The 25,643-nt window shown below is 43.8% G+C and overlaps 1 protein-coding gene across 11 annotated transcripts in view; it reads left to right on the top strand.

The window, feature by feature from the left end:
- The first annotated feature begins 6,849 nt into the window (after positions 1–6,849).
- Positions 6,850–25,643, top strand: part of Dock7 (dedicator of cytokinesis 7) — a 186,940-nt gene continuing 168,146 nt past the window's right edge. For 9 of the 11 annotated variants that reach the window (XM_036180187.1, XM_036180185.1, XM_036180183.1 and 6 more), the window contains exon 1: positions 6,930–7,029. In XM_036180187.1, coding sequence (XP_036036080.1) covers positions 6,992–7,029 — 38 coding nt within the window. In that variant the 5' untranslated portion in view covers positions 6,930–6,991. Of the gene's footprint in view, positions 7,030–25,643 lie in introns of all 11 variants that reach the window. The other 2 variants (XM_036180182.1, XM_036180186.1) reach the window with 1 other exon arrangement.

Genomic DNA, 25,643 nt, shown 5'->3' with positions numbered 1-25,643 from the left:
CTTAAAGACAAAAGCAGAGATGGAAGCAGAGTGAGAATCTGATTCAGAGCTCAGGCGACCGACCATAGCATCTTCTTGGAGGGCCTCGATGCTCTAGAGACGGACAGCAGTAAAGAAAGCAGTGAACTCAGACTGTGGACAGACCGCAGCAGCAGCATATGCCAACGCTCAGCCATGAGATGCCAGACTCATTTAGAATGATGTGACTATGGTCTGGCACACTGTCCTTTACTTTAGAGTCATGTGACTACGGCCTGACACACTGTCACTGACTTGGATCATGTGACTATGGCCTGACACACTGTCAAGAGGTAATCATCTCGCTTTTCCTTTATTGCAAGGCTATCCCAAATCAATTCCCAACAAGTATGTTATGCAATTCCTCAGAAATACTGGGGAGAAGAGGGGCTGGAGAGATGACTCAGTGGTTAAGAGAGCTTGCCGATCTTTCAGAGGATTAGGGTTTCATTCCCAAGCACCCAGTTGGTGACTCACAATGGTCAGTAACTCCAGTTCTGTGAGACCTAACATCCTCTTTAGGTCTCTGCAGACACCAAGAATGTAAGTGGTTCACAGACATGTGTGCAGGTGAAATGCCCATACACATAAAAAATTAAAATAAATAATCAGTAAAAAGAGCATGTCACAGTTCTTTTCCTTATTTGTTCTAGTGCCCCAGGATAGCAATACCAGCACATTTTCCTTTCCTTCAGCAGTCACTGGGTGTGATGACCTTCATCTTTTTGGCTAAGTTGGGACATCCAGAAAGTTTGTGCTTTGCTCAAAATCAGGATCATGGTTGAGCCAAAACCCAAACTTCACCTTTTCTGACATCCACTTGCCTGCTGTAAACTTTTCGGGAGGGATATGGTTTTAGCTCCTTCCTTATTTGACAGGCTGTCTCCTGGTGAGTTTTCAGTATGGTCATCAATTGGGCATTGCAGGCCTTTGCCATGGTTCAAAGGCTGTACCAGCAATGCTCCAACTAGCTATGATTCTTAGCCTTGCCTGGTTGTGGCTAATGTCCTCAAAGATTCCTGTCCCCGGTGTACCTGTTCTGTATTCATTCTTCCCTTTCATAGGGGTGGTATATGTAGATGTAATGAGATAGTTGACCCTGGATGACAAAAGAGATGGTCAGCTTTGGTCATGCAGTGAGAGAAACCTTATATTGGCTATGTATGTATATGTGTGTGTGTATCTATTCATCTATCCTTTGTTTTGTGTATGTGTGTATTTGTCTTTATCCCCCAGGTGAGTTCTGGGGATTGAACTCTGGTCATCACGCTTGGTGGCAATCACCTTCACTTACAGAGCCATCTCCACATCATTATATTTAGTAAGGCAATGAAACAATGTAAGAGCCTCCATTTTACTAGCCTTATGCCATCATATAGCAATGTATTGGCTTTACACATATTCAGCAAGAAAATGAAACATAGGAATGAGTGACCTCAAACTCATCCTTCTTTCTGACATCCTATGTGATTTTCCATCCTCATCCCTCTCAAGGTCCGGGATAAAAGCTACCTGTCTTCTCAAGTGTGTCAAAGTGTTTCCCAGATATTTTCACATTTTCTCCCTCCTTTAAGTCCCCCTGTAAGATTTTCCCTCAATAAAACCTGTGCCTCCAGCTCCCTGAACTCCAGTATTCTGTCCTTTCTCCAAGTCATATCTGCTTATCTCAGATTGGAGGTTCAGATCTGTTCTGATCCAATGATACCCAGCAAGTCTCAGTTCTCATGCCAGCAAAGTAAGAGAGGAAGATGTCAGCATTGGTTCCAAATTGACCCTTGACCTGCATTTCCTCTCTTGGCTTTTATTTCCTTAATCCTTGTCTGCATCTGTCTTAGGCTGGTTACACTCATTGTCTTTCTTTCTTCTCAAATCAATGAAGGATCTTCCTGTCTAGCATCATACTTACTTGCAGATTTTTTTTCAACTTAGAACTACTTAATGAACACCCATGTTCCTGTCACCTATTAATTTACGTCCAAGTTGGATTATTTTTCAAGTAAATGCCAGGTCTTCTCTCATTCATAAATAATCCAGTAAGTATATCCAGAGAAGAAAGGATGTCCTTCAGTATTCATACTCACAGTTATTGCACCATGTAAATCAAGGTAGCAACAGGAAACAGAAGATATATTCAAAGCAGGACAATTTTAGCAAGTTTTTTTTTTTTTTAAAATGGTTGTGGGTATAGGAAACAATAAGATATAGTACAATAAACTAAGACCAGTGGACCATTAGGCTATGAAAGGGATTTGCCAATATCTCTGTGGTATACTGCCTTAGAATTTTTTGGCTATATGCTTAGAAGTGGTATAGCTGGATCGTATGGCAGTTCTATTTTTAGTTGCTTTTTTTTTCTTTTGAGGAACTTCCAGTAAATCATTCTTAATATTGCTTAATATTTAGTCAGCAATTAGAATTTGTCAACTGTCTCAAATGTGTCTTTTATTTTACGTCTGTTTTCTTTGGGTTGCCAAACTCCATATGTGATGGTTAATTTTATATGCCAACCTGAGTGGGATCAAGGGTGTCCAGATATTGGCCAAATGCCCTTGTGGGTGTTTCTGTGAGGGTGCTTTTGGATGAATGAATCGGACACATACATTGATGAAAACAAGTTGCCTTCTTGATGTAGTTGGAGTTCAACTGTTGTGGGACGCCCAAGTAGAAGATCAGGACAGATTATCCTCTGGGTAAGCGAGATCTCCTGTCCAACCCCTTTGAATGGGCATCAATTCTACCTTCCTTCCTCTAGAGCTGAAACATCAGCTCTTCTGTGTCTCCAGCCAGCTTGTTGGACTGTGGATGGGAAGCAACCCAAGGCCGTCCTGCTTCTCAGGCCTTCAGGCTCATAGAAAAACCTTTGCAGTTCTCTGGGCCTTCAGTGTGCAGAGTGCAGAGGGCAGACATTTCCCAGCTCTGTAAAGGAGCAGAGCCACACAGTTCTAGACCCTCAGGGTAGCACATATGTTTTATGTGGCAGGACTGTTGTAATGTCTGTGTCAACTTCCAGGATCTCTGTACTGCATACTCTTGGAGACCCACACTTCATCTTCACAGTTCGTCTGATTTTAGCTGCAAGTAGACTCTTTTCATACATGCTGGTTTCCTACCTGAGGTGCCCACCACATCTCTTAGCTTCATGAAGAGTGATGTGTGGGTACTTAATGTCTCCAGGGTGAGTCTTTCGCCAAAAGGTCAAGAAGTTATTAGAGTCACATCTGGCCTCGGATAGACAATTTTGGGTGTATTGTCTATCTCAAGCATGTAGAGTCTCAATTGTCCATGGTAGTAAGAGCTCAGCATTGTACCATAAGGGCGTTCTACTGTTTCCGCCATTATTTTAGCTTCTCAGCAACGTATCCCAAATAAACATGTACCTTATTCCTTTTTAGGGAAAAACATAAATCAAAGCATATGTGAAAATGTCTCAGCTCATGGCTTTAGGGATTACATGTGTCAACTAGCACATTAGATGCTGCAGATACATTGCTGAAGACTGGAATGCGTAGATAAACAGACAATAACCTAATAACATAGTATTACAACAGAGTAAACATTGGTGCGACTAGTGGAGAGCCTGCAAAAATTATATTTGCTAGGTTTTAAGACAGTGTGAGGAAGAACAAGGCCAGGCAAAAGCATCTCCAGCTTGGATATGGAGCCCAGCACTAGCTGTACTTTGGGACTGCAGTATGCCCCAGTCCACCCTTCCTCTGGGCCACACCTGTGTGGCCTTGCAGAAGCTTCCAGTGATGGGAGATACGTGTTCATTTTATTGTGTGGATCAGAGGTGTTTCCTAAAGACAAGAATACATTCTGCCTGCAAAGTCAGAACTGCGTCTCTCACTAGGTAGGCATTCTTCCACTTTGTACTGCAGTTTCAGAATCCTGAGCATGCCCCATCCCTAATCCTCATCGGTACTGCATTGAAGGGTGGGATGCGGAATTCACTGGACTTTCTTCTTTCCCTGCCATATCCCCAGGCCTTCTGCTTGAGGATCTTTCACACCTGCATGTCTAATGGGAAGACTGCCCTGAGGCTTTCTTCCCCCGTATCTACTGTTCTGAGCCTACTCTATGAAACTGGTTTGGCTCCTGCTAAGTTGTTTTGCTAGCCTAGCATCTTCCTGCTAGTGTGGAGCCTGGGTCCTGAATCTCAGCCAACCAGTGATCAGACTACTGACACTTCCAGAACTACACCCAGCCTCTCTGCAAAGGCTACAGCAGGAGTTAAACTCTGCTGGCTTCTCACCACCTCAAATGAGGTCTAGGGAGAACATCGTAATTTCTGAATACCGAATTTGGTGCTAAATGTACTAAACTAACTTCTGAAAGTGTTCCTGCTTCACCACTGAGCATACTTCTTAAATATTTGTTCACCTCTTCAAACAGATGCCTAACTCTCTGAGGACAGAAATAGGTTTTTACATTGTATTTCCAGGAATGAACAGGCATATCGACGGGATGAAAGCCTGGGTCAGGTAAGAGGAAATGACTAAAAGTCCAACTCAAGATAGCTTAAAACAAAACAGAACAGAACAGAACTCCAGAGCAAAAAAACAAAACCCCAGCGGCGTCCAGGCTGATGTCATGCCCCTAAGGAGCTCCTCTTCAGGATTTTGTTCTTCTCACTGCTCCCTGTGGCTTCACGCCCAGGGAGAGAAGTTCACAATGGAAGTCCCTGGTTCAGCAAGGACTTCAGTTCTAAATGGACCTCATGGTCTTGGCCTGATTCATATGCCTAACTTGAGGCTGGTTCGTTTGGCAGGTTAGGTCTTTGGCTCACCCTCAGAAACAGGGGTGAGGGCATCAACCGCTCAAAGTACCAGGGACTGAGATGTGCACACATGTATGCATTCCTGTAAAGGGTGGTGGGGAGCACGGGCACAGGACAGCCAAAGCAATTCTGTTTTTATGTCCATCGCTGAGTTGCATGTATCTTTCCTTTAGATTGGAGCCGGTGGCATATGGGTACTGGCCCACACCGGACTTGTTCAGTGACTTCCTGAGGTCAGGGTCACACTTCCTGTGTGGAGTCTTCCTCAGACACTCCATTTCTCCAGGGGACATTCTGGCTCTGCCTGTCCCATTCCCACTGTGTTTCCAGTAAGCTTCACTGTGCACGAAATGTCCTTTTAGACTCTTTGGCAACGAGTGAGTCATGTATACAAAGAACTATTCAAAGCAAAATGTGCTCAGTCTCTAAAAGAGTACTGAAAAGATGTTTGTCAAGCAGAGATAAAGGCCTACAACATCTGCCGGGAGCATGAGAGCAGACAGGCCGTCCAGGGACTATGAAGCACCCAGGACAAAGTCAAGTAGAAGAGGGATAATGGCACCACACCTGTGACGAAAGCGCAGCAGCTAGCATTAATACCCACCACGTCCCAGACCCCACTGGAAGACCTTGAATTCACTGCATCTTCACCAGATGCTTTAAAGTAGGTAAAATTAGTCCTCTTTTAAAATTATTTGCTCAGAGTCACATGGTCAGGAAGTAGAATGCACCTGGGTTCCTATCAATGGAAAGGTCGGGTACAGTGTTAATTGACAACTTAGGATTCTTTGAGCCGCTGTGTCCTCTTCCTCCCTGGACTCAAATACTCTGAAGGCAGAACTGTGTCTAGTTCACTTTTGTATTTACTCTAGGACACCTGTATTTAAGTAGACGTTAAATATATACTTGCTTCAAATAGGCTATCCTCACAGTAAACCAGTGTTTTTAAAAGCATCATGTTACTGGAGTGAGCACTGCTTCAGAAAGCCAGGTTAGATTACAGACAGGAAGTCATGGACCCACACAATGGGGGGTTTCTGTTCTGACTGTGTGACTGGGCAAAGACCAGGCTTCCAGCCGCAGGTTTTCCCCATGGTGAAGGGGAAACTGGACTTGACATGCTCCACAGACACAGGGGGCACACAGTAACTGCAAATGAGGCTTACTAAATTCTTACAACATTCAAAAGGAGAGCTGCTACAAGAAGCCAAGGGATTTTTCTTAGTTTCATCACAATTTCAGTACTCAATGCATTAGGACAGAACGGTCAAGGTCAGTTTCAGTGATAGAGATTATTTTTAGAACATCAAAAGGGTGGTAAACAGAGCTCCTCTGATGGGTATGCATGTATATGGACATATATGAAACGAGCCACCAGAGTTACTAGGATGGACTCACAAAAGAATTCTTTACAGGAATAACAGTTCTCGGAGATAAGGCCTGGGCTCTAGGTCTCACATTTACGGGAAGAGTTTGCCATGTGTGAACCAAGGACTAGTCACAGTCTCAGACAATTCTTTCTCTCTAAAATGCAGAAAATCTACTTCAAAGAGCTGTTGTGGAGATTAAGTAAAACCATGCGTGTAAGCCTGGCTATGCACCACAAATCGGCGATTACCACACCAGCTCTGCGGGAGAGTTCTTTCTACAAAAAAAGAGCCATTGTTTCTCCGGCTAGACTCCACTCACGAGGTCGAGGCGTGCAAGAAAGGTGCTTTAAACTGCCGGGAGTGGGGAGCTGCCGGAACCGAGCTCAGCCATTCCGGGCCGCAAGGCCCTTCCCATTCCCTAACCTTCCCTTTGGGCAAAGCCCAGCTCCGCGCACTTTCGGCGGCCGCGGGCCCGTCCTGGGTCTTCCTGGTCGTGAGTGCGCGGCGGCGGGCCAGCGAGGGCTCGCGGCAGGCTTCCACGCCCCGCGTCCCGTCGGCTCCGGCCAGCCACAACGGCCTCGCAACCCGACCTCCAGCCGGGATTGGCGCGCGGGGCGGAGGCGGGGGAGAGGGCGGGGGCGGAGAGAGGTTTCCTCGTGCGCGCCTCCTCGGCGCATTACGGTACCCTCGTTCCGGGCTCCGGCGGCGGGCCCATCCTCGCGGTGGGGTCCGGAGAGCCGACCGGCGAGCGCGCGGGAGGGAGCGCGAGCGGGAGCGCGTGGAGGAGGCCGCCCAGCCCCGCGCCCAGCCCCGCGCCGCCGCAGCCATGGCGGAGCGCCGCGCCTTCGCGCAGAAGATCAGCAGGTACGCGGCGGGGAAGCCGGCCGGGCCTCGGGGTGGGTGGGAGGGTGGGTGTGGCGCGGCCCCCGGGCCTGGCCGCGCGATCCGGGGCCTGCAGCCCGCGCCTCGCCAGGCCCGCAGGGCGTGCGGCAGCCGGGCGGTTCTTTGTGTCCGCAGTCGAGTCCGCCCCGGCGCTCCACGCCCACGCCCCGGCTCCCGGCGCCCCAACAAAAGGAACTGGCGAGGAGGCCACGGCGCTCACGCCCGCACCCGCGGCCACCGCTGACAGCACCCGGGGTGCCCCGTCCGCACCAGCGGCTTTGCAGACGCGCCTGCACACGCACACAGAGGCCGCAGTGCAAAGTTGCGGGCTGCGGGACACACGAGCACCCCGCTTTCCCCGTGGGCTCGGTGGGCGTCCCTTCTCTCGCCCCAGAGGAAGATGGATGACCCGACCCGCACTGTGCTTTAAGCATGGGCCTGATGTTCACCTCCTAGGAGTAAGCCACCCACCGAGGATAAGGTTTCCCAGTAGTTTACCTCCTGGTCCAGATAAAAATTAAAGGATGTTTGTAGAATTTAACTATGGAGTGTACTTATGGATAAGGCACTAGGCATTTTTTTGTTTGCTTGTTTCAATAAAACCTAATTTCTCTGACGTGATTTTTAAAGACAACATTCAAGTGAAATTTTTCTTTCAATGGTTTTGTTACATTTCTGTGATTCTGAATCTTTTTAGCTTGTTGGCATTTCTAGAAGGTTTTTGGATGTGTCAAAGAAAGGCTTTTTTTTTAGCTTCTGGACCTCCACAGTATTAAGGGTTTGGGGACACTTTTTTTTTTTTAAAGTAACATTTTCCATCTCTCTTTTGGCCCAGATCAGGTGTAAAACGTCTCTTTTTTGTTTTGAGTTTTAAAGCATGTGTTTCATTTTCTTCTTAAGAGATGAAATAAATTCTTAAGAATGTGGGCGCTACTGGAAGACTAAGATGAAGTCAAATACTGTTTTTTCTAAATCGAGATCTTGTTGAAAATCTTGCATTTTAGTTGTCTCATCTGAAAGATGGTTAAATAATGGTACTTAGCTTATAAGACTGTCATGAATATTAAATGGTCATTTTTGTATAAAGTGCATAATTAGCATAGTGTATTACCCATACTGTCCTCAAACATTTGTAATTGGGATTGGAAATATTAATAATAATAATAATAATAATAATAATAATAATAATAATTTGTTTTTGGGCCTTAAGGCATGCCATTAACGGTCACATTTTATACATTTCTTTTACATAGAGCTAGAGTTGATGTCTCATACAGTAAGCACACCTTTGAGGGTAAGGTATGAGATAAAGGCAGTCCTCTTGTCTGTGGATGGAGCTAGCAGATGGAACCGGACTAGCCTCAAGAAAGAAAATAGAATCTGTTGTGGAAAACAGCCTCATATACAAGTGAGGATAGTCTTGGAAGTTATAAAATTAAGGCAGGGAATGAATAGTGTGTGCCATTGCAAGAGAGACTCTTAGGTGGACGTGGCGATGGAGAGTGAGTGAGTGGATGCAGAAGTTGTAGAAGAGAACATGGAGCTTTATAACCGTGCAGCCAGCTGGATAATGGAAGGAGTCACTGTGGTCCTGGGTACAGGAGGAAGCAGTTTAAAAAGTGGGAGAACTATAGGATGGAAATGATGATACAGGTTTGGACATCTTTGCCTTGACGGCTTATAAATCATTTAAATGGAAACATTGATTAGATTTGTGGTGCTCGTTGGAAACACAGGAGAGACTGGGGATCTAGCATCCAGAATCATCAGCAAGCAGATTGTAATTGAAGCTGGTGGAGCTGATAGGATTGTCGAGACAGCAAACCAAGGACAGAATGCTGTATGTAATTAGTAGTCATCCCTTATGAATGAATGCTGTTCTCCTTGTTACTGAGTACCATCAAATAATACTTCTGAAGAAAGGATAGCTGTGCTTTTAAGTGGCCTGCCAGTGGAAACAGTACAATGTCTGGGGATAAGTTGGGGTTGATAGCCTGGCCCTGCCACTCACTGAATAAACTTGAGCAAGTTACTTGACTCCATTTCCGTTTGCCCTAAAAATGATAATTCTAGGACTTTCCTCAGAGGGTTGTTATGAGGTTAAAGAAACCAATATCTCTAAAATGCTTAGAATGAAGCCTTGTGTGCAGTGAACGCTTAGTAAGTAGCAGCTATGTTATTTTTGTAGTGTGTATGAAATGAGACTTAGGACCTTCTCTTCAAAGTGACAGTCTTTTCCATAATATATGCATATATGAAATTCATTGCTCTGTAAAAGCCTACTGCTGTGTGACTACTTAGAAAAAGAAAGATTCGTGATGGTTCAGAAATCTTTATAAAGATCCATGCTGATGAGAAATCTTTATAAAGATCCATGCTGATCAGAAATCTTTATAAAGCTCCATGCTGATCAGAAATCTTTATAAAGACCCATGCTGATCAGAAATCTTTATAAAGATCCATGCTGATCAGAAATCTTTATAAAGATCCATGCTGATCAGCTGTTCTGGCTGAGTTCTTTTTTTCAGCCCTTTGCATGGAGTGCTGTTTTTTTGTTTTGTTTTGTTTTGTTTTTTTCTGAGGCTGGGATCTGATGTCGAAAGTTCATGTATCCCTGACCGGACTGCTTACCCCAGCTCAGCTCTGCCAAACCTCCTGCATTTTGCCCATATCAAGAAATTGTCTCACCAGGCGGTGGTGGCGCACGCCTTTAATCCCAGCACTTGGGAGGCAGAGCCAGGCGGATCTCTGTGAGTTCAAGGCCAGCCAGGGCTACCAAGTGAGTTCCAGGAAAGGCGCAAAGCTATACAGGGAAACCCTATCTCGAAAAACCAAAAAAGAAAAAAAAAAAAGAAATCGTCTCTTCTCTGAACTTTCTCCTTTCTGAGGACATGACTTATGCATTTGTGAAGTTTAACTATTTGCAGATTAATGGTGTAGGATTTCATTCGGACCATTTTGTCCTGTGACTTGATATTTAACAAGAGGGTGGACATTTGTGTATATCTGTACTAGATTATTATCCTTATACCTAGAGAGGCACAACAACATAGTCAAGAATATTGGTTGGGGCCGACTGCACAGCTTCAGACTCTGCCTGCACAGCATTCATTCTGGCTGGGCAGATCTGAACATTTCATCAGATCTCCTTGTTTTGGTTTCCAGAAGCCCCCACACAGTTAACGAGAGAATTAAATGAATGAATACCCTTGAGGCACTTGAAACTGCCTGGGACACGAGCATTAAAAAATGTTAGCCACTGCTTTGTTACCAGGATATTATTTGCTAATAGTGATACTATTTTCCAGATGACATGCCATTGCCTAAATTGTCATTCAAACCTTTTTGTCTTCCGATTTTAGTTACTGTATTTTATTTGTATTTTTTTTGCAACATATCCCCCACACCACTGTTAGCATCATAACTTTATGCTTATTTTATTGCCTTTTGATTAGCTACAATTTTTTCTAAGAAGCAGAATTAATGAAAACCTTTTTGGGGGTTGGGGCAGGTGTTTATTTCAGAGGACTGAACATAGTCTTAGTCGCTCAAACGTGACCTCTTAGCTGTGAGTGATTGTGACTGTGTGGACCCAGTCTTGTAGTTGTGGGCACACTTCTGTCTTTGGACGGAGAGACTCCCCTGAGCTTTTGTTCACGTTATCCTCACGAATTCTTTTGGTTTTGTTGTTGTTGTTCTAGAACTGAACCCAGGCTGTCAGGAGTGCTAGTTGAGCGCTCTGTACCACCGATCTACATGCCTGCCCTTATCTCGCTGGTTTTTAATGCTCAGTATCCAGTCTCCTCTCTTCTCAGCCATGTGTTAGAGGGGGACTGGGACCGTTCAGTTACCTTTTATTACCATCCTCTTTCAGATGCAGTTACTTCAGATTCCTCTCCTCTCTCTCTCTCAGACAGTCTCTCTATGTAACCAGGCTGGCTTTGAACCCTGGTCTTCTGCTTTAGCCACCGATGTGCTGGGATGATGGCCTGAAGCTTATTTCTTATCACTTTCTCAGAATTGCGGCTCTACACATTGCCCTTTCCATTCTAACATTTTTACTCCCTTAAAGGGACCTTCCTCTTCTGTCCTAGGACTTCCTGTGCCTGTCTCAGTATAAACCAAGGCCTGTGGAGTTGTCTGGCATTCTCGCTGCCACCAGTGACTGGGTTTTGAGTTCTAGTCCCAGTTCTCTCAGGTTTATGCCATGGGCCTGACGACTTCCTGCTTCTGCTCTTAGGAGTGCTGCCTGTGTGAGCATGCTTAGCTTCTGGGTTCCGGAGTTGTCGCTCTTGAGGTAACGCTTGACCCCTTTGCCTTAGCACTGATTTTAGGAGCTCTGCCCCTCTCATGGCTGCCTCCTTCCTCCCCCTGACTTGCTATAAAGTATCAAAGCAAATGAACTTCAGATACAGCAATGAATGAATCTTACAGTCTAGTTTTGGGAAAAGAAACAAAAAAGCAAACAATAGATACTGCTAGATTGGGTCTTGACTGTTCCAGTCCAGTGCCATCTGGCTGCCACCACCTCAGTGCGGCCATGAAACGTATTCCAACACCTCCCGGGGCAGTCACAGACAGGCCCAGTCATTAAGATTCGCGCTACACTCTGCCCTCTTACTCACGTGTTGCAGGTTCCCCGAGGCACAGCTTTAATCAGGAATACAGTTTTCTGATAGTGGGAAGTCCAAACATTGCCCTGTATTCTAAGGTTCTCTATAATCTAGTCTCTCTTTTGTTGACTGTCCTCTAGTTTATACCTTGCTCTCCAGTCAGAGGTGTTTTCACTGCATGTAATATATACCATAACTATTCTGTTGTGGTTGTTTGCATTTGTGGATTACATTCCTCTCAAATTTGTTGTATGCCTCTTTTATTTAATAGAAGATTTATTTGGTGTGTGTGTGTGTGTGTGTGTGTGTGTGTGTGTGTGTGTGCACGCTACATACTCTCCATATGTATGTGGGGGTCAGAGGACAACTTGCGGAAGTCAGTTCTCTCTTTCTACCCTGTGGTCCCAGGGTTCTAACTCAGGCCCAGGTTGGTGGCAAGCGCCTTCATCTGCTGTACTATCTCATGGTTGCTGTGACAAATTTTCTTGCTGCTCTGGCATGTGTATATAGCCCTTCCTCAAGAAATAGTGAAAGTGTAGCTTAAAAATGTAAAACAAGGCAGATCTTGCCTGTTCTCAGATTATTCCAGTCACTGTGTTGACTTTGGGGGATAACCTTTACTTTATATTTTGCTCTAATCACCTGTGGATGGATTTCTAAGCAATATAGCTTTTCTTTTCTACTTTTGAAGGTATTGAACAGTACTGTATTGCATGTTTGTTTCCTTTATTCTCTTGCTTTTGCTAAAATTATGAATTTGTGTAGTTCATTCATTATTGCAGTTAAAGTTCATTCATTTTTATGGTTTTGTAGTGTTTTATTGTATAAGTACACCACGATACAGTTTCTGACTACAGAGCATGTGAATTCTAGGACCCATATATGCGTAGATTTCTTTAGGGCAGTGGTTCTCAACCTTCCTAATATGTGACCCTTTAATGCAATTCCTCAGGTTGTGGTGACCCCCAACCATAAAATTATTTTCATTGCTACTTCATAACTAATTTTGCTACTGTTATGAATTGTAATGTAAATATCTGATAAGCAGGGTTATCCCTGTGAAAGGGTCGTTCAACCCCAAAGGGTCATGACCCATAGGTTGAGAACCTCTGCTCTAGGGTCTATTCAACTGGAATTTCTGGTTGAGAGGTATTTAGTTGTTACTTGTAGCAGTTTTAGGTTCACCAGGCTCATTAGGCTAGTCCAGACTGTTCTCTAAAGTGATGGTAGGGGTTTTGCCCCTACAACAATGTTGCTTTCCATATTGTCAACAATGTTGCTTTCCGTATTGTCGTTACTTGGCATTGTCAAGTGTGTCAGTTTTGTCAGTATATTGGATTCACTAACGCTGTTGTAAAGGTTTAATTTTTATTTACTGAATTATTAATGAAGTTGAGCTCTGCTTTGTGTGCTTATTGACCATTTGAATGCTTTGTTTTGTAAACTGCCCATTTAAATCTTTGTGGTCACCCCCTCTCCATTTTTTTCCTTTGTGATTTTTGTATGGGTGCTTTGCATACAGTCAGTGTATTAATCATTTATTGATTACTTGTATAGCAACCCCCATTATGGCTTACTTTTCATCCTAAGGAACTTTTTGAAAAGTCAGTTTCAATGCTGCTTACGTTTTTTGTTGTTATTATTTTATGCTTATGTTATTATGGTTATTACTTTGCTTGCTTGCTTGTTTTTTTGAGACAGGATCCCATGTAATCCAGCTGGCCTATGTAGTGGAGGACGATCTGACCTTGAATTTCTGACCTTTTTGCCTCTACCTGCCGAGGCCTGGGATTATAGGCTACTGTGTCCAGTTTATGGGATGTTGGATATCAAACCCAGGATTTCCTGCACGCTATACATTCTACCAAAGTGAACTTAATTCAGCCCCAGTACCTTATGGCTCTTGCATAAGAAACCTCCTTATCCTGAGACAGACATTGGTCTACATTAATACAAACCTGAGCTGAGGTTTGTATTCCACTCGACTTAATATGTGAACAGAGTGGACTTGTAACTTCCACCTCTGCCCTAAGTTCTGGTTTTGTTTTATAGATCTGGTTGTGTGTCTTTTCACCAGTTAGGATGATTTTAATTCTAATTATCTTCAGGATTTAGTAGACCGATTATTCCCTCTTTTTTAAAGTAACTATCTTGGTTTCATTTAGCCCTTTGAAATTCTATATAAATTTTAGACTATAGCCCACCCCCCAAAGAAAAAACACACAAAAAAAAGCTTCCCACCCACACCCTATTGGAATTATTGAACTTACACATCAGTTTTGTGGAAAATGATGCTCTTTTAATACTGAGTTTGCTATCCACAATCTATAGTATCTCTCTTCTGTTATCTAGTACTTCGTTATCACAGAAAAAAAGCTTCATAGTTTTCTCTCTGAAGTCCTTGCACGTCATTAGTTAGGTTTATAATAGGTATTCAAACCTTTATATCCAACTACATCTCACAAAACTTTTTTTTTTTTTTTTTTCCGAGACAGGGTTTCTCTGTGTAGCTGTGCTCCTGTCCTGGAACTCACTCAGGCTGGCCTCGAACTCACAGAGATCTACCTGCCTCTGCCTCCCGAGTGCTGGGATTAAAAGCATGCGCCGCCACCACCGCCTGACCCATCAAAACTCTTGTTGATTATAAAGCATGTCTGAGGATTCTTTGATATTTTCTACATAGATAGTTGTATTTTTTGAGTTATAAAATTTTATTATTTTTCAACTGTTAATAACTTTAAAATTTTTATTGATTTTATTTTGCTCTGTGGTTGGATCATAATGTCTCCCAAAGGCCTGTATGTTAACAGGTGGTCCCCAGGTGGCTTTTTGGAAATTGATGGGACCTATAAGAGCTGGGCCTAGGGAGAGGTCATAGCTCATCAGAAGCATTGGGGGCCCAGCCTATTCCTCCTTTTCTTTCGCTTTCTGGTCATAAAGTGACCAGGTTGGCTCTGCCATGTCCATACCTACGATGCGATACCTACTGTGGGCCTAAGGCAGAGGAGGTCATTGGCCTGGCCTGGAAGTTCTGCAAGTGAACCCAAACCGAACTTGTCGTTATAATTCACCTGTATAAGGTGGCTTGCTGTACCGATGGAAAGCTGTCCATAGCTTGCATTACTATGTAATTATTACTATTTCTGTTTAACAATGTATTAATGTTGAGAATTCCTGTTAGGTTTGTGACCTCAAAGGAAAAGCATTCTGTGTCTCACTTTTGAGCCTGATGGTTGCTGAGGTGATTTTTTTTTTTTTTTAAGAAATTCTTTCAGACTTTGTTCCCTAGAAACAGAGGCTAAGGATTGAGAATCCACGCTTTGTTTGGGAAGTACAATCCCAGGGCGTCAGGAACGAGAGAAAGTGGGTGAAGCTCAGAAAGATGAGAAGTGATGTGAAGTGGAGGCGTGTCTTCCTGGCTGCCGCTTCACAAGGAACTGGAGAGAGCATTTGGCAGGCGTGCTTGCTGGCGACAAGGAGTATCTGTGGACAGAGAAAGACTCCTCGGATCAGCAGAGGGTTTTGCAGAAAGGGCACTTACCTTACTGTTTTCTCCTGTTCTGGGCAGCTCAGTCTCCAGGGTTACGTCCTGCTCTGCTTTGTTGAGTCGTTTGAACTTTTTGGGAGCCACTTTGGACGTCTTGTTACTTTTCCTTTTCTTTTAATAACTTATTTTATGTGCATTGGTGTTTTGCCTGCATGTGTCTGTGTGAGGGTGTTGGGTCTCCTGGAACTGGAGTTACAGACATTTGTGAGCTGCCATGTGGGTGCTGAGAATCCAAACCGAGTCCTCTGTAAGAACAGTCAGTGCTCTTAACTGCCGAGATATCTCTACAGGTCCCATCTTGTTACGTTTTCATTGGCTATTTTTTTTTTTAAACCAAAGGAGTTTAAAAAATGCAATTACAGAAGCTCAAATCAGATTAATTTTTATACACAAAGAAGTGCTCACCTTTGTAAGTTGATGATTGGATTAAGGAATACAGATGTTGTCAGTAGGTCTGCTATCTTTGTATCCAGATTTTGCACAAAAATCAAAACCAAAATGCTTGCAATGAGATTTGACAGCTCTAGGCTCAGCTCCTACCAGGAGCTCAGTTTCCTGTCTGCTTGAAGTGCTTGAATGTGGTTCCTTGAACCAATTGCTGCGTTTAGGGATGTAGAAGGGTCTGGTCAGTCCTGGGTTCCTTGCTCTTCACTGGCTTGGAGGGAGGTGTAATGAATGATGCCTGCCCCACTTGAATCTCAGGGACAAATTCATTACCAAACAAAAGAGGTCTCCAGTGGAGGGAAGGAAGGAAAGAGTGCTGGTCAACCCAGATGACAGATGATCTCAGAGCTATCTCAGGGCAGGGAGATAGCTCAGGTTGTGACATGCTTACTGTGCAGGCCCAAGATCCAGAGTTTGGTCCCCAGAACCCACATCAAGAAGCCAGATGTAGTTTGTGCGTATGGAGTCCCAGCAGGGAAGTTGGCGGCAGTTTGATCCCCGGGGCTCTCTGGCCAGCCAGTGTGGCGTAATCAGGAAGGTCAGGTCTATGGTACCCCATCTCATAAGACAAGGTGGATGACTCCTGAAGAACGACACCCAGGGCTGACCTTTGACCTCTATAGGAACATACATGTACAAATACTTTCACATATACATACACATATACAAAATAAAATTAATCATTTTATTTACTTGTGTGTGTGTGTGTGTGTGTGTGTGTGTGTGTGTGTGTGCACCCAAGATTGATGTTGGGTGTCTTCCTTAATCACCTTCCACCTTATTTTTTGAGGTAGGGTCTCTCCCATGTTCACCTGGAATTTATATGGGGGCTGGTGATTTGAACCCCAGTCCTCATGCTTGGTGACAAGCCTTTTAACCACTGAACAATTTCCCTGGCCTCCAAATTAATCATTTTAATTGTTCCATATTTTCCCTTAAATTGAAGTGGAACTGTTGAAATTCAAAGAGAACCACCATGTAGGTAGATTTTTCTTTGTGCTGTTAGCCCATCAAAAACATGGAGACTTATTAATTTTTAGAAGCTCCGCCTATAGCTCAGGCTGGTCCTACAAGCTCTTATAACTTAAATTAACCCATTTCTGTTCATCTGTGTGTTGCCACATGACTTGTGGCTTTTACCTCTTTGCCTACATGTCTTGCTCTCTCTCTGTGTCTGGTTGGCAACCCCTCCTTCCTTCTTCCCAGAGCTCTCTCTGTCCAGAAGTCCCTGCAGTTCTTCCCTAGTATTGGCCATGTAGCTTCTTATTAAGCCAGTCATAGTGACACATCTTCACACAGTATAAGGAATATTCCACAGCACCATCGTAACTTGATGTTAGCTGGATGTGGATTCCCTGTCACTTAATTTTTAAAAAGTTTAGCTAAGGCCTTAATGTCTAAGTTACTGTTCGGTTGCTGTGCAGAGACACCATGACCAAGACAGCTTATAAAAGGAAGCATTACCTGGGGGCTGGCTGGTTAGTTCCTGATCATCATGGTGGGGAGTGTGGTGGCAGGCAGGCATGGTGCTGGAGCAGTAGCTGAGGACTGGTATCCTGATCTTTAAGGTGAAGACAGTGAGAGAGTGCAAGACTGGGAATGACATGGGCTTCTGAAACCCCACCCCCATGACACACCTCCTAGTCCTTCCCAAATAGTTCTGCTAACAGGAACCAAGCATTCAAACATGAAGCTTTGGGGACCATTCTCTTTCAAACCGCCACAGGGACCTTTTATAACCTTCACAGGAATGTTTTCCTAGTTTTATTTTTGGATTTTGGTTTTCTCATACATGAGCACTCATGCCATCAGAAAACTGAGCTAGCCCTCACATTCATATTAGCGCTTGATATTAATGTATGCTAGAGATACAGGGATAGTGGTGTATGTTCAGGGCCCCAGACTGTCTCTGTCACTCTGCACTGGCTCTCCTCTTTCTAGCTCTTCCCCCAGCATCCTTTCTTTGATTTCTACCCTTCCCTTAGCCTCTCAGAGCAGCCCCAGCCACAAAGGACCTAGCTCTATGGATGTGTGTAACTTAACTTTACTTGTTGTTAGTGTACATGCACACAGGCCAAGTCGCACATGTGGAGGTCAGAGGACAGCTTTCTGGATTTGGGTCTCTCCTTCCATTGTGGGTTCTGGGGCTGAACTATCAGACTCTCATGGCAAGTCCTTTTACCCTTGGAGACACCTCACTGGCCTCTTGAGGCATATTTAAAGTGTACAAGTGAATGATTTTTAGTAAATTTATGGTTATGAAACCATCATCCACTTCTAGAGTATTACATCACCCTGAAAGATTCTTTGTGCCAGTTTTTGGTCAGTCTCCAATTCTACTCAAAACCTTAGTTAACTGCTGATCTATTTTTTATTATATCTATATTTTCCTTTTTTGAACATTTCACATAAATGGAGTTATGTAGCATGTGGTCGTCTTGTGTGTGGCTTTTAAAATTTAGCATAATGTTTCCATGCTGTAGTACATATTGCCATTTTTACTTTTTATGTCTAAAAAATATTCCATTTTATTTAGCACATTTTGTTTTTCCTTCAGCTAATGAACATTTAAGTGGTGTCTATCTTCTGGCCATTGTACATGTGCCTCTGAGCATTTCTGTACTGACTTGTTTAAACACTTGGTTTTAATTCTTTTTTTAAAAAATAATTTATTTTTATTTTTATTTTATGGGCATTGGTGTTTTCCTGCATGCATGTCTGTGTAAGGTGTCAGATCTTGGAGTTCCAGACAGTTGTGAGCTGCCATGTGGGTGCTGGGAAATGAACTGTGATCCTCGGGAAGAGCAGTCAATGCTGTCAACCACAGAGACATCTCTTCAGCCCCCTTGGTTATAATTCTTTAACGATTTATTTTTATTTGTTCTCTATCCCCCATTTCCTTCTCTCTCCTGTGAAACGTTTCCCCCCCCCCCCAACAAGTACACCTTTATTTTCATGCTGTGTGTGTGTGTGTGTGTGTGTGTGTGTGTGTGTGTGTGTGTGTGTATGTGATATATTGAGTATACTTAGGGCTCCTTTTGAGAATATGGGTAGGATGCCACTTACCAGAGCAAGAGCAACTTATCAGCGACTTTAACACTGAAGAAAATGACACACCCACAGACCCCTCCCCCACCCATGATGAAATGTTGGTGGGCCCTGCAGGTGTTGGTGGGCTCTGCAGGTGTTGGTGGGCTCTGCAGGTGTTGGTGGGCTCTGCAGGTGTTGGTGGGCTCTGCAGGTGTTGGTGGGCCATGCAGGTGTTGGTGGGCTCTGCAGGTGTTGGTGGGCCATGCAGGTGTTGGTGGGCTCTGCAGGTGTTGGTGGGCTCTGCAGGTGTTGGTGGGCTCTGCAGGTGTTGGTGGGCTCTGCAGGTGTTGGTGGGCCCTGCAGGTGTTGGTGGGCTCTGCAGGTGTTGGTGGGCTCTGCAGGTGTTGGTGGGCCCTGCAGGTGTTGGTGGGCCCTGCAGGTGTTGGTGGGTTCTGCAGGTGTTGGTGGGTTCTGCAGGTGTTGGTGGGCCATGCAGGTGTTGGTGGGTTCTGCAGGTGTTGGTGGGCCCTGCAGGTGTTGGTGGGTTCTGCAGGTGTTGGTGGGTTCTGCAGGTGTTGGTGGGCCCTGCAGGTGTTGGTGGGCCATGCAGGTGTTGGTGGGCCCTGCAGGTGTTGGTGGGCTCTGCAGGTTTTGTGTAGACAGCCACAGCTGAAGTGAGTTTGTGAGTGCAGTGGCCATGTCAGGTGTAGATGTCTGTTTGCTTTGCATCTCCCCATCCTTTGGCTCTTACTTCTTTCCTCCTCCTCCTCCTCCTCCTCCTCCTCCTCCTCCTCCTCCTCCTCCTCTTCGTTGCTGCTTCTCCAGCCTTGGGAGGGGTGATACAGATGCAGAGAATAAGTGATGGTGTAGTGCTTGGTCCTAAATGGGATGTCATTGTGTTTTGACACAGGATCTCATGTAGCCCAGGCTGGCTTTGAATTTGCTGTGTAGCCAAGTCACCCTTGAACTTCTGATCTTGCTGCCTCCACTTCTGAGTGCTGGGATTGCAAGTATGTGTGGATGGACGCAGGGCGTCATGCTAGGATGGACCCAGGGCATCATGCTAGGCAAACAGCCTACTGAGCTGCCTTCCCAGTCTCTTACTGTGTGTTTTCTTTCAGCAAGAGTTGAGGTGTCAGTGTATAGGCTGCCAGCTCCTCCACCTTCTTTTGGTCTTACTCTTCTTCTGATCTTTTTCTTTTGGTAAATTTATTTTGAACTATTTTGGATGTTAGGCAAAGAATTTTTTTAAAAACTGGGTTGTTTATTGCTAGGATATATAAATACTGTTGTTTTTGAGTGCTGAAGTGGTATCTTAGGACTTTGATAAATTTGTTTATTTTACTGTCCTTTCATGGATTTCTTAGGATTTTCTGTGTGGAGTATACTTTTGATGATTAAAAAACAGTCTTATTTCCTTGCTTTTCAATCTGAATGTTTTTATTTCCTCTTTTCTTACCGCTTGCTCTCTTTCTTGCCCCTTTAACTACCAAATTAGTCTGTTGTGTTGAGTGGAGTATTCTTCATGGGAACAAAGTCATCAGACCCACCCTACCCCATGTGTGTGTGTGTGTGTGTGTGTGTGTGTGTGTGTGTAGTATCTGACTCTATAATCTATTATAGATACATCATATACCTATTGTGTGTGTGTGTATGACTTTTTCTCTTTTTGAGGCAGTGCCTTTCACTGTTGCTCAGGCACCCTAAAACTTATGGCAGCCCTCTTGTCTTAATCTTTAAAGTGCTAGAATGATGGGTGTTTATAGCTAGGCCTGTTGTAGATCTAACTTAAACCTCCTTGCCCCTGTCTTTTTAAGGCTAGGCATATTATTTTATATTTTGTAGTTTCTAAACCTACTTTTCCTCACTACGAAATCATTTGTTATAGAAAATTTGGAAATATGGAAGGCCCAAAATGAAGACAAAAGTTACCCATAATTCTCCATTCAGACAAAAAAATCTTTGCCTTGGAGAATTTACATTCTAGTGATAGTGTTTGGGAAAACTAGAAATAGCATAGTGTCCACAAGCAGAGGCTTGTTAAATGCAGTTCAGTGAGTCCACAGAATGGGCTGTATAGCAGATTAACAGTGGGTAACACTGTGGCATCTCTATGTTCAGATCTTGGCATCTTTCCTAGTTAATTATGTAACTATAATGACCTTGAAACTTCAGTAACCTTATATAGTACTTGTTTCATAGGGTGTTTCTGAATATTCAGTGTAGCTTTGTATAGTGTTTGACCACACTGTAAATACTTGACAAATGTTGCTAATATTAATTTTATGCGCTGATTGTGAAAGATTTCAAAATATAAGTTATAAAGAAAAGATAGTGTGATAATGTCTGAATACCTAAAAAATAAAGATTCCCTCTGTCTGTTTTTTGTGAAGTATATCCATAGGGTATTAAGTGGTTGAAAGTGTATTTACATCTGAGGGATTTTCTCTGTGGATTTGGAAGTAGTAGTGAGATAATTTTTTTTTAAGAAAAACTTTTTTTATGACTTTTTAATGAATGCATTTAACTTCTTTTATTTATTTTGTTTTAAAGATTTTTTTCTTATGCCAGAATTTTGTTGTTTTACTTTTCTCTTTATTGCAAAATCTTATTGCCTTTGTTTCCTACAGTAACTCCCTGAAAACAGCCTTTTGCTGATATGCTAAAGACTGAAATTATTTTGTGATAAGTCAACAGATTACATATCTGAAATTGTTTACAATTTTTACTTTAGAGGATATTATATTAAACATAGCTTTTAAAAAAGCCTCTTTGGTATAAAAATGAGTGAAAATAAGGTCAACCAGGCTTCTAAAGAAATGCGTAGATGTTTAGACCCCTCTGAAGATTGAGATCGTCTGTGGCAAATAGTTACCTTGCAGTAACAGCCGGAGCCCATTTCCTTCTCCGATAAAGCAAACCCTCCACACTTACAGCTTGGTTTACTCAGAACTGTGCAACCTCCAAATTCACTTCACCTGTCTGCCCCTCTCCCTACACTGGTGTGAGCCTGTTCTCTCCTTCTCCCACGTTGTCTTGGACATTGGGTTTGTACGGTTGGGGTTTGACTTCTACCCTCCAGGCGCCCCGGCAGCTGTTCCGTCCCAGCGTCAGTGCTTACCTACCTTTGAGGGAGGGAATTAGGAATTTCCTTCTCTGTCTTCACTTCCCCTTTCAGCTCCTGCACATTTCCTAAGCACTTCATTTGCACCTAGGCAGTCTGCTGGGGATGCTCATGGAAGGCAGATGAAGTCCTACCTTTTGATTGGCTCCTCTTCCTGTCAGGAGGAGCTAAATGTAGTTGTAGTCACTTACCACAAAAAAGATTGTCCTTTTAAAAAGACTCAAGTAACCCAGACCAAGAAAGACAAACATGATACGTACGCATTCGGAAGTGGATATTAGCTGTAAAATACAGGATAGCATGCTACAATCCCAGACCCAGAGAGCCTAGGTAAGGAGGAGAGTTCCAAGGGAGGAGGACGCCCAGATCTCCCTGGGAAGGGAAATAGAAGAGATTCGTGAGTGGACTAAGGGCGAGTGGGATGGGAACATGAGCAGTCAGGTTGGGGGTGGAGGGGAGAGTACTGAAAGAGACTACTGGAAAGGGGGACATTTAGGGGCCAGGTAAAACCTGGCACAAGGGAATCTCGAGGTGTCTACAGGAAGGCCTCCAGCAATAACAGATATGTAGCCTGGACTGGCCATCTCCTGTGACCGGATGGTGCCTAGCCAAGCTGTCATCCGAGAGGCTTCATCCACAACTGATAGAAACAGGTGCAGACCCACAGCCAAACATTAGGCAGAGCTTGGGGAATCCTGCAGAAGAAGAGGAAGGATTGTAGGAGCCAGAGGGGTCAAGGACAGCACAAGAAAACCCACAGAATCAACTAACCTGGGCTCACAGGGGCTCACAGAGACTGAACCGTGGAGCCTGCATGGACCTAGCCCTCTGCATGTATGTGACAGTTGTGTAGCTTGATCCTCTTGTGGGACTCCTAACAGTGGGGGCAGGGGCTAGTTCCAAGTTTTTTACAGATTTTTGGGACCCTACTCTCCATACTTGGTCGTCTTGCCCAACCTTAATACATGGGGAGGTGCTTAGTCTTATTGTAACTTGATATGCCATGTTTTGTTGACACTCATGGGAAACCTGCCCTTTCCTAAACAGAAACAGAGGAGGAGTGGATTGAGGGCTGGGAACAGAAGAGGGTTGGGGGAGGGACTAGGAAGAAAGGAGGAAGGGGAAACTGTGGCCAGGATATAAAATAAATACATTTATTTAAATAAAATAAATAAAAACTCAAAAATTACTTTATGTGTTTGATTGCTTTATTTTTTTTTATATGCATGCATGTTTGTGCACCACGTTCATGCCTGATACCTGCAGAAGACTGAAGAGGGCATTGGGTCCTCTAGAACTAGGTTTACAGAGGGTTGTGAGCCACCATGTGGGTGCTGGGAAACAAACCCGGGTCCTCTGCAAGAGCAGCCAGTGCTCTTAACCACTGCGCCATCTCTCCAGCCCCAATAAAATAGTCCTTAATATAAAACTGTCAACACAATTAGGGACTATGCATTTTCTTTAGTGACTTGTTTGGAAATATTTATACAAAACAGTAGATAAATGGCATGTACATAACAGAGGTGAAGTTTCTTGACCTTGCCAGTTCCTTTAGTTACTTTGCATTGTTGTGACAGAAACAGCTGAGGACAGGTTTCCTATCATTCCCCCTCAGAGGTTTGCAGTCTGCCTGAGAAGGAGTGATGTGATGGAGTAGCTCAGTTCAAGGTGGCCGAAATGTGCCTCTGGCTGGAACCAGGGTTGGTGTTAAAACAGGAGCCTGTGCAATCGTTTCGGACTCAGACCCTAACAACGATTCCTCCAGGAGGCTGATGATGTGACTGCATCATGCTTGAGAAGCCAGATTCTTGATACTTCACCGTCCTTTTTTCTCCCACCTTATTTCTGTGCTCAGTTGTTGCTTTACTGCTACACCAGAGAAACTTACTGTGCAATCTTTATGCTTCTGTGAAAAGAAAAAGATTATCGTCATGGGCTTCCCCGAGGCTTGACCCAGGCTCACTGTAGCTAGGACAGTAGGTTGCTGCCACTTACTAATTTACTGCTTATTTGGTCTAGTCTTCTGGAACCTGCATTTCCTTGAATGTTTCAGGATGCTCAGTATCAATAGTAGAATTGAATGTAATGAGTTCATACATTGGTGCATGTGATGCCAGAGCAAGAATAGCCAAGAAAAGTGGAGAAAGATTTATTCTCTGCAGCAGGCAAGGAGAGCTGAAGGCTGTTTCCAAAGCTATGCCTTTCTTGAACAAAGGAAGTGTGGAGGGTTTTTCCTAGGAGCCTATATATACTCATGGGTAAGACTTTTAGGGCAGAGTACATTCTTGGGCATGCTCAGTGAAGGAGAGTGTTAATGAGCATGCTCAGTTTAAGTTCGTAGTTCAAGGAAAGATGCTTGTGATAGTATGTCTCGACTGTCATCTTGATTGGATTAATATGGCTAGGTAGTTAGTAAAGTGCACGTGGTGAATCTCAAAGGGCATCTCTAGAGAAGATTAGACCATCAGAGTTTTGACACAATGAGATTAATTTGCTTTATGGAGCCATAATACAATAATATAATTGGGAGATGGTAAGTGATAGGAAATGGGGACTAATTGGAGGAAGTTGAACACTAAGTGTGTCCCTGGGAGCTGTGTCTCTGGCCTCTTCATGTATGTCTCTTCTTTCTGTTTCCTGCCCACCATGAAGAAACTCCTCTGCCATACCCCTCTCCCACCACGATGTTTTGCTAAGCACATGAGACCAGGTACTGAATGCTTTGAAACCATAAGCCAAAATAAAATTTGAGGAGATAGCTCAGTTGGTTAAGTTCTGGCCACACAAGCTTGAGGAACTGAGCTGGGTCCCCAGCACCAACATACCAAATTGAGTGAAGTGTTGTGTACTTTGAATCCTAGTGCTGGGAAGTGGAGACAGGTGGGCTTTTGTGTTTTGCTAGTCAACCAGCTTAGCTAATGGACATGTCCTAGGCCACTGAGAGACTTCATTTCAAAAACAAAAGGTGGATGACACTTAAATTGTTCTATGACATCTTTATATGTGCAGTTTTGAGTGTACCTCCATTCATGTGCTGTTGTACACACACACACACATACACACACACACACACACATGCACGTGTGCATGCACACACACACACACACACACAAACACACATTGGGCATTTTTGGATATGCTTAGGCTAATGTCAATGAAATATATGTTGAAATGTTAAGATGGAGGACAGGACAAGGATACACTTTTGGGCATACTAAGCTTTCTTATAAAATTATAGCTTAAAAAAATAGGAAAAGGATACTTTGAGAGTGTATAATATAAGAATTTTCCCCCAAAGATGCCTGCTTTGCTTAGTGGCTCAGTACTTTTGGGCACATCTTATTCCTTATTCCTAAACTGCTTACTGGCAGAGGGTTCTGTATCTTCCTAGTAGTTGTGTGAAATCCTGTTGATGCTAATGCATAAGTAGCCCAGAAAATAGAGGCTTACTGTCCTGGGGGAATGTAGTCTAAAACATAGCTTAGCAAAGAGGTCAGCTAGAAGAGTAAGAAAGGATGCTGTGGTGTGTCTCACAGCACAGTTGCTTAAGTTCATTGAGTTTCTGGTGAACACACAGAAGAGGGTAAGTATTCAGAAGGTGGAAACACTGTATAACTGAGAACAATTAGGAGGTCTGTCTTCTTCCTTTGGTTTCAGCATGAGTCTTAGGAACTCACGCGGGCCTTTTAGTTCTTATATCCTCAGGATTCTGATGGGATGAATCCAGGAAGATCTACCTTGGAATTAAAGAAAAGGATGAAAAGTAGTAAGGTTATTTAATATCCTGTCCTAATTGGATCTGGCTGGTCCTGAGGGGACCTCAACTTCCCATTTTAAA

Source organism: Onychomys torridus, chromosome 2 (genome assembly GCF_903995425.1).
Source record: "Onychomys torridus chromosome 2, mOncTor1.1, whole genome shotgun sequence".
NCBI classification, from domain to species: Eukaryota; Metazoa; Chordata; class Mammalia; order Rodentia; family Cricetidae; genus Onychomys; species Onychomys torridus.
Note: the sequence above shows the minus strand (reverse complement) of the source record. Positions and strands in the feature narration are given on the sequence as shown.